General features: G+C 39.2%; 1 protein-coding gene across 1 annotated transcript; it reads left to right on the top strand.

Moving 5' to 3' along the window:
• The first annotated feature begins 250 nt into the window (after positions 1-250).
• Positions 251-4,192, top strand: LOC127648328 (von Willebrand factor A domain-containing protein 7-like). Its single transcript, XM_052132982.1, has 6 exons — positions 251-455; positions 1,806-2,078; positions 2,302-2,395; positions 2,505-2,624; positions 2,822-3,011; positions 3,619-4,192. The coding sequence occupies exons 1-6, from the start codon at positions 288-290 to the stop codon at positions 3,722-3,724; spliced, it is 951 nt and encodes a 316-aa protein (XP_051988942.1). The 5' UTR covers positions 251-287; the 3' UTR covers positions 3,725-4,192.
• Positions 4,193-9,970: the final 5,778 nt, after the last annotated feature.

Raw genomic sequence — 9,970 nt, 5'->3', positions numbered from 1 at the left:
TATCTTTAATGAATGAGCTACATTTTCTGATATCAATTTAAATGTGTATATATATTTTACATACATCACACGTACTCAGGATTAAGCTCACTGAAGTGATCGGGGGAAACTGAACTTCCAAGAACTCTTCAGGCAAGTATCCACTCTTAGATATTATCAACAATTCACATTATATGGTTTTACATGGGTTAAACAGTTTTAGTGGCAACTGCAATGACTCTTGTGTGACTTTTCAATTTTTCAGGAAATCTGTGATATTGAGGGTTATTCATTTCCCATTCATCATCATGAGGGCAGTGAGGAGCACATTTCTGCTGCTGAGTCTTCTGATTGGTGTTCAGACGTTTCATATTTTGAGAGAACCAAAATCCAAAAATCATCAAGAGATCACAAGATTGGCCATCCTACGAGCTACTGCAAATGTCTGCAAGAGTTTGGATCCAGAGTTCAAAAAGGTACAGAAATATTTGTTTGTGTGTGTGTTTGCCTCCTATCCTACAATTTGTTTAACCCTTATGTTTTGTTCCAGTCATTTTGACCCTGACAAAATATTTTTTTTTACTTCATCCAATTGGAATAAAATGTCTAGACTTTGTTCACATATGGTATCTGAAAACACACACAAAAAATGTACAATTTTCTTTAAAAAAAAATGCTTTTATTTCACTTTGTTACATTTGTGTTTCCGGTCAAAAATGACCGGTCATTGGAAATGAATGGATTAGACTACAAAATACAGAAATATGGAGTGTTCAAGAGCATCCCAATGCTTTAGATGAACACATATAAGGATGTGTGTTTGCAAACATACACACACACACACACACACACACACACACTCTTGTGCATGCATCATGTAAACCTTTAAGAGGAATATTTCAAGATGTACTCCTCATATTATGTTGTGTTTGGGCTCGTTTGAATCGGGACAGTCTGCTGTAAGTTATAATCATGTCATTGTCTTTGTTATATGTATGTTTCAGGAAGTAATAAGTAAAACAATACAAAAAGACACACCTGTTTGTTATATTCCTCTGTGAAAGGGGGAATTTCATACACTAATACTCACTGCAGTTTAATAATTGAGACTTTTCCAACGATATATAACACACGACATCTCATCTTTTTAAGTCTTAAAATGATTGTTGTGATAACAAATTTGCAAATGATAAGAATTAAACCGTTCTTCTTTGACAGCAAATTAAAAATTGTTATTTAAGAATTGGTAGAATGAACTATATGCATTTTAAACTACAGATTGTAAACTTTAAAACGACACCTAATTTATTCAGCTCAACCAAGTGGTAATTCATTTAATATGCAATTTTTATATTTAATTTTTTGTTTATTTTTTTGTTTTTTCAAACTGGATGAAATACTATAGAGTGAGACAAACCAACTAACACCACAAAATCAAACAGAATAGAAAATCCATTGCTAATACATACTGATGTGTGTGCGGCTGTTTCCCACCAAAGTCACTTTCTGGTGGATGAGGTAATCACGAAACTGCCCAACACGAATATTACAAAAGATGGAAAGGGACACTGAGGACACGGGAATAACATATACATTTATTACTAATTAAAAACAATATTCCCAAGAAAATGTGTTTTGTTTGAAACATGTTGAGAGAGGAAAACACAAAGAATCACCTGAGACATACAGCTGAGAATACAGCTTCATGAATTGCCATTTTTGCATGTTACACTTTGAGTTAGCAGCTCTGATCCGACTCTGAATATATTTATAATAATTATAACTTTTTCTCTTGTTTTATTGTCTGGGATGTTCGGTGAACACAGCCAGAGGTGTTGGAAACAAAAACACTGGCCAAGGCCTGCAAACGCAAGATTTATGCAAGTAATTTTGAAACAGGTGTAAAAAGTATCTGCTATCACAATGTGATGATTGACATTAAGCACGCCAGCAGTGAGAAACACCATTTTGACAGTGAGAAATTTGATGGTGGGAAAGAACTTATAATCAAAGGAATAGAAAATATATGCAGTCATGCTTCAAGTGGGAAATTCGATGATGCAAGGCAGGCACTTGGGGGACTCCTGCATACTTTACAGGTGAGTTCAGTTTCTTACTTACGAGAAAGTAAATGACGATTAAAGCATTCATTCTTAATGAGATTGATAAAGTGCACTGAACGTGGATATTTCAGTTATAGTATAGTGATGTCACAGATATTAAAACTACGTGTAGTCTTCAATGCTCAAAAGACAAAATCACATCGGCGGTGAAAGTCTGTAGATCTACTAACTCACACGTGTTCAATCTGACACATGAAAGGATTTCTACAGTCACAGTAACTGGATAGAGTTGGGAAATGACAAACCTTACACTGCCCTCATCAGTCGGAAGACACAACTAACCAACCTTGCAGGTGCGCAAGTGTCTATATGAGCGTGTGTGTGTGTTTCTGTTCCATCTACATTTCATCAGCACTGTGTGTGCTTATATAGTTAAGCAAAGAAATGTTTTAATCCCTGCAGGTGACAAGAAAACATGTGTGGAGAATCCTTCAGATCATTCATCTGGGGCAAAACTTCTGGATAGCATTATCAAGGATAAGATTCTGACATCAGGATACTTTGGGACAAAGAAACCAAAAGGTAATGTTTCTTTTTCCCTTCTATCTTTAACTGAGGAAAAAGCTGGGTGCGGGAAATCCTTTAATTAGCAACGTTTTATTTATTTATTTTACATGATTATCTGCATCGGCCTGCTAGCGGCCCTTCTGGAAAAATCTCGCCCCTACCAATCCAAGACTGACAACGAAATCCATCTCCTTACTTTCCTTTCTTTATAGGGAAGTGCAGTCATGGAGGAGCTTTAGATTTCACCACTGGCCGTGGGAAAAGCTGGGATGGCACAAATAAGGATTACAGTGAATCCAACCACGGTTCATTGCATGACAAAGCTTCAAGTGTTGCCATCGATGCCACCGTGGAACTGCTGGAGAAGATCCAGAGAAAAATTACGAACGAAAAATTCCTCAGGTACAGATGGGAGCCATCTTTCAAATTATGCAATTACAGCATGCTTCCTGAAAACGTCTCCTTAGGGTCAAACAGTTCTTTAAACAAAGTAGTACCAACCATAAATGAAACTCATGTTTCAGTACTAGCTCTCATTATACAATTTCTATCATTCCCATCACACCTAAGAGACAACACTAATCTAGATCACTCGTTTTGAAAACTGCACTTTTGAGTTACAACAACCAGCTGAGAACTACAGGAACTACTGCTGTGTAGAAAGGTCAAAGGTAAAGCTTGATGTTGGCTTGACATAGCCTCGTCTGAAAATTTTGACTTGTAGTAAAAGTTTGATAATTAAACAGACATTACATTAAGACAAACAGACAGCTAGCTCACTGTGGGAAAACCGTAAGTCCGATCAGTTAGATAAGACGTAGGACACTATTCCAGAACAGTCTGATGATCTGTCGAGTTTGTGGATGTAGCTCCGAAACTCTAGAGAGGAGTTAGTGTGAGAAATTGTAATCTCGCTTAAGGGATTTTGAAAAAAACCCTGAAACAAATCTGTAGAATATCAATATGTACATAATTACTAACTATTTTACCATCTCTCATCCTCTCTCAGACTGGTGGGGCTTCACGAGGAAAAGCCAAAAGGATCATTGAAAATGAAATTGATTCCCTTTAAACTCGATTCAAGATATAAGGATGTAGAGGGGCAGCCAACTTAAAACGTGGAAGTGTAATAGCTAAACATTCACATCTCATGAGCTTGCTGAATGTGTCTCTTTTCTTTCCTTCTGTAACTCTACAAGGTTAATAGAAAATATTATCAGTATAATTACAGTATGTAACTAAACAAAGGGAAAATGTTTGTTGGTTATAGTGCCCTACGTTTGAATCCACTTTTCCAGTTTCCTGCTTCAGATAGTTTAAAAAGGAAATGTCCTTAATTCCCGATATTCTGTCCACTTCTAAGAGTGATAGGCTGATTGTATTGACTCTGAGATCTGACAGTAACTAGTGAAACATAACATCTGATGTTGATGATAACCATGCATCCTCTGAGTGTTCAATGTTCATTAAAAGTTTCATCTTAATTCTATTAAGTTACTGAATCGTTTGAATTGCCTGGTTTGTTTTGTATGATTTTATCACTGATTCTGTATGTCTTTCACTGATCTTAATTGCTCATTAAATCTGTGCGCATGCAAATTAACCCTGTGTCTCTGTCAGATACTTCATGTTATCACAACTTTATTCTCAAACTAAAGTACAAAGCTTCCAGTCATTTCAGTGAATAATCAGTATGATATCCTACTTTCATTTTCAACCCACAATATGCTCGTTGGTCGCCGCCATCTTGGAAATTAAGTCAAAGGCTGATCGATCTACACGGACTTCACAAGTCAGATGTCCAACTTTGATTGGCATTCCTCTCATTATTTTCAAGTAGGAGGAGGGAAAATTCTGATTTCCGAAATTTCATAACCTACAGTGGTTATTTTGTCAGGAAATTGGCCAATGCCACCAAAATGAAACGTTTTGGTCAAAATGTTTAGATATTTTTTCACCATGGCAGTCAACCCTGGAAATGATTGAAATAAAACAAATGTACACGTTTCAAATTGTTGACATGACTGCTTACTGTACAGCTGTGGCCAAAAGTATTGGCAGTGACATTCATTTTGTGTTTCTGAAGTTTTCTGCTTCAGTTGTTGTGGTGTTGATTCACATTGTTTCTAGATTATTGTGCAGAGTGATCAGATGCATTTTTCATAATTGCAAAAAGCTTCATTGGCCAAAAAAAAAAAAAAAAAAAAAAGAGAACTGTCACAAAAACCCAAATTTCACTGTTTTGTGGCCCTGGTACAAAATGACCAGCTAACATAATTTCACTAATCATATCAGCAGCACCTGTTGTGAACAAGTACTAGTCATATTATAAAAGCAGACTGATTGCTATAAAAGGAGGGAAGTGCTTCCAATCATTGTGTTCTTGTTAGCAATGGTTACCTCTAAAGATAGACGTGCAGCCATCATCGCTGTACATCAAAATGGCCTCACATGCAAAGAAATTGCTGCAAAGAATATTGCACCTGAAAGAACCATTTACCAGATCATAGAGAGCTTCAAGGAGAGAGGTTCAACTGCAGTGAAGAAGGCTTGTCCAGCAGGTGCCAGGACTGTTTCCTCCTTAGGAGTCAGCTATGGAAGCGTGTCACCACCAGTGCAGAGCTCTATATTGGCAGCAGGTTGGTGTGAGTGCATCTGCACGCACAGTGAGGCGAAGACTTTTGAGCAATGGCCTGGTGTCAAGAAGGGCAGCAAAGAAGTCACTTCTTGCCAAGAAAAACATCAAGGACAGACTGAAATTCTTCAGGAAGTACAAGGATTGGACAGCAGAAGTTATTTTCTCTGATGAATCCCCCTTCCAACTGTTTGGGACATCTGGAAAATAGAGAGTCCGGAGAAGAAAAGGTGAATGCTACCATGAGTCCTGTGTCGTGCCAACAGTAAACCATCCTGAGACCATCCATGTGTGGGTTTGCTTTTCATCACAGGGAGTGGGCTCGCTCAGATTCCTGCACAAAACACTGCCATAAATAAAGAATGGTATCAAAACGTCCTACAAGAACAACTTCTCCCAATGATCCAGGAGCAATTTGGTGATGATCCGTGCATTTTCCAGCATGATGGAGCACCATGTCACAAGACAAGAGTGATAATGAAGTGACTTGGAAATCATTACATTTAAATTTTGGATCCTTGGCCAGGCAGCTCCCTGGATCTTAATCCCATAGAGAACCTGTGGCCAATCCTCAAAAGGCAAGCGGACAAGCCGAAGCACTAATCAACTCCAAGCACTAATAAGTCAAGCATGGATCTCCATCAGTCAGGATTTGGCCCAGAAGCTGATATCCAGCATGCCAGAGTAAATTGCAGAGGTTATGAAGAACAAGGGTCAACACTGTAAATATTGACTCTTTGCATAAATTGAGTGTTTTTGACATTAAAAGCCTTTAAAACTCATGAAACGCTTATCATTGTTTTCCAGTGTACCATAGAAACATGTGAAAACAACAATCTTCAAATACTGGAGCAGCAAACTTTGCAAAACACAAAATTTATGTCACTGCCAATACTTTTGGCCACGGCTGTACTACACAAGAATGTCAGTTTTGTCTAGCAAACCAGGTTACAATACCTGATCAGAGACAATGGCCAACATGAGGGCTTAAATACGCAGACATGGGTAACAAGACGACCAATGAACAGACAGAACTATAAACAAGATAACACGACTAATAACCTAAAACCAGTGAAAACAAGACACATGAACATGGAGGTAAACAGGATGATCACATGACCGGGGAACCACATGACATGAAACAGGAAATAAACTTGACAAAATAAAAGACATAACAAAACAAAATAAAAGACAGAACAAAAACACATCTAGACGTGACATTGTGTATCACACTGAGCTTTTTAGTACACAGAAACAGGATATGCACATTTGTATGCATACAGTACATTTATTTTTGCAGCAATGTGTTACATGCAAAGATTAAATTCACATTTGCATGCTCATTGTTACACATTTCTTACATGTAAAGTCACATATGGTGAACAAACATTTCATGTCATAGATATTTATGGAATATAAACTCACTTTAAACTGCTTTTAGTTTCAGCAAACTTAACATGTGTAAATATGTGTACGAGCATAAAAAGATTCAACAACTAAGACATAAACTGAACAAGTTTCCCAGACATGTGACTAACCGAAATGGAATAATGTGTCCCTTAACAAGGGGGTCCAAATCAAAAGTAACAGTCAGTATCTGCTGCATTAAGTACTGCAGTGCATCTCCTCCTCATGGACTGCACCAGATTTGCCAGTTCTTGCTGTGAGACATTACCCCACTCTTCCACCAAGGCACTTTCAAGTTCCCGAGCATTTCTGGGGGGAATGGCCCTAGCCCTCACCCAACAGGTCCCAGACCTGCTCAATGGGACTGAGATCCGGGCTCATCGCTGGCCATGGCAGAACACTGACATTCCTGTCTTGCAGGAAATCACGCACAGTACGAACAGTTTGGCATTGTCACCAACGGACAGGACATAAATCGCCCAGTGCTGGTAATCGATTGGGATTCCTGGGAGTCATTCTCGGTTGATCTAGGTCTCCAGGCTCTGGCTTCACATACTAAAGCATGATATAGATGAGACCGTCATATCAGACCTAATATTTAGTTCAGTTTTTATGGAGCAATAAAATGAAAATGGGATGTTGCTTCAGTCTTAATACATTTACCTCTTACTCTGCCATCGTGACCCAAACGAGTTTCTCTTCTAACTTTGAGATCAGTCTTGTGGCATTCGCAAAATAAAGACAGTAGAGTTCCTTTACGGTTGTTTTTGTTTTGTCTGGTCTGTGTTTTGTGTTGAGCACATGGCTTGCCTTTTGGTTCACGTGTTCTCTAGTGTTGTTGTTTTCTAGCACAAGTGCATGTTGCTCTCATGTCATTCTGGCTGCATGCACGTATGTTTATTGTTTGTGTCTGTCGTTTGTGTGAGTCATTGGTTTTGTTTTGGTTTCTCATTGCCACCCACTCCTCTGTCTTGAGTGATAACCCCACCCCTTTGTTTGCCCTTTTATCTTGTTATTAGTTCCACCTGCTTCCCTTGTTACCCTCCCTGTTTGCTTCCTTATTTAATCTCCCTTTGTGGTCTATCCGGTGCCAGTTCATTATCCAAGGGTACGTTTACACGACAACGATGTACTAGAAACGGAAAAGTCTTTTCTTTGCATTTTTGAAAAGTTTCACGGACAACGTTGTCAAAGCGATCCCCATTCACACAGATCCACGAAAACAACTAAAAACGCTGTATTATGCATGCCAGGCCAGTAGTTAGCGATGTCACTTTGTAAAGTAACACTACGCACCTGTGCGCACATAAGCATTCTTCTGCAGAGCGGTCAATACAAACAATGAAGATGGCGATTGCTGGTCGTAGTAGTGATGCAGTAAATCTACATTTTGCTGGAGAAGCGTCAATAAACTCAATCTTGAGCAGCACAAACACAGTCCTGTAGTCCGCCATTGTAGTTCTGAATGTCTCGCGCGCTGGTTTGAAATACTTGTGCGCATAGTGCAACAACTTGCACTTTGAAACCCGTTTTCAGGCCCCAAAACGCCATTGTCGTGTAAACGAACAGCCAAAACGCATAAAGATTTCAGTTTTAAGTTGTCTAAACGACCCCTAAATATCATATTGTCTTGCTTGTTTCCCGGTCAGGTTCCTGTCGGTCATGTTTTCCTGTTCTGTGGATGTCGGTTCTCTTGCTCTTGCTTTTTACCATGTAAAAATATATATATTGAAAGTCAGAGAATAATTTTAAATATTCTGTGTGGGCCTGGGCCTAGTTTGGGTGGGTCCAGGACCACCCCGGCCCACTCGTAGCTATGCCCCTGAAATAAAGGAAAGGCATTTTACATCATCTTTTGTTTTCCACAGGTGAAAGAAGGCCATACGGGTTTGAAATGACATGTAAACAGAATATGTATTTTTGCTTCACTTGAGGGCGCTCTGTTGTTCTGAATCTCACAGCGAGCGAGTGAACAGAGGTGATCTCTGTCTGCAGAACACACAGCGTCAGTTCAGAGGCATTTCATGTGTTTACACTCGACTCACCGAACGCTCGCTCTCAAACAAACACGGCCACGGAAATAACAGGGATTTCTGGGATTTTTGTGGGGTACCGGTGGAGAGAAGGAAAGAAGGTAGAACAAGGCGGCTCTCTGTCACAACCTTGACCAAAATACGTGTGTGCGTGTTGGTGTAAAAAGATGCAGTCTTAAACGATGGAGGTTTTACTTATAAACCATTAAAGACACTGGAGACGCTCCAATACCCCAGTAACCATGACCTTTGACCTTTAGCGATCTGTACGGAAGTCTTTTTCATTAGGGGTGTTTGTTAAGCATCACCATTACTATTGCTCATACTGCAGGTACAGTATGTGATTTCATCAAACCTCTATCTCTAAGTAGGGAACATTCAGTGTGTGCCTCGTCCTGCAGTGTTTGTACTACAGACATGAATGAAAACTCTGTTAATTTACTAACAGATCAAACTTACAGTTTTCACCTGTTGGTCATAAAAACCCCATAGACTTACATTGAAGCAGCAGCACAAGTACTATAGAGACCACAATATCCAGAGAACGGTGTGTGTGTGTGTGTGTGTGTGTGTGTGTGTGTGTGTGTGTGTGTGTGTGTGTGTGTGTGGAGTCAACACAGCAGTTCCTGTTCTGGGTTAAAAATAACCGATAGACTAAAATTCCTCTCTCTCTTAATCTGTCTGTCCTGCTGTACTGAAATACTGTGTGTCTGTGTGTTAAAGGGATACAAACTGTCATCATTTACTGAGTTATGTTGTACTACATCTGTAAGACTTTTTAATCTTTTCTCTGGAACACCAAACTGAAATGCTAGATATAGAATGTTGACGCTGCTCTTTTCCATACAGTGAAAGCAGACAGTGACCTGTGTATCGCAGGTGTTATGCAACACTTCATGTGCAACACTGTCTGTGTGTTTTCTTTCTCTCCGTCATTCATGCGTTCTGTAATCCAGAATTGATTTCTGCTGAAGTTCAGTTCTGTGTTTTGATAGTTCACACACTTCCTTGACTGTAAATGACCTTAACGTGTCTTAATGTGTTTTTGTACACCTTTACTCAGTCTTTCCCTCTCCTTCTTTTTCCACTGTCCTGTTTTTGACCGTAGTCTGTTTGATCTGCTCCTTCACCCACAACATTTCCACATCACTTCATCCATCTCCTCTCTCTCTCTCTCTCTCTCTCTCTCTCTCGCTCTTCATGTGTAGTGTGTTTGATGTGAGTTTTTTCACTCTTGCAAATGAAAAGACAGACAGACAAATGGACTAAAAGACAAATAGATAGAT

Source organism: Xyrauchen texanus, chromosome 8 (assembly GCF_025860055.1).
Source record: "Xyrauchen texanus isolate HMW12.3.18 chromosome 8, RBS_HiC_50CHRs, whole genome shotgun sequence".
In the NCBI taxonomy this organism is placed as follows: domain Eukaryota; kingdom Metazoa; phylum Chordata; class Actinopteri; order Cypriniformes; family Catostomidae; genus Xyrauchen; species Xyrauchen texanus.
Note: the sequence above shows the minus strand (reverse complement) of the source record. Positions and strands in the feature narration are given on the sequence as shown.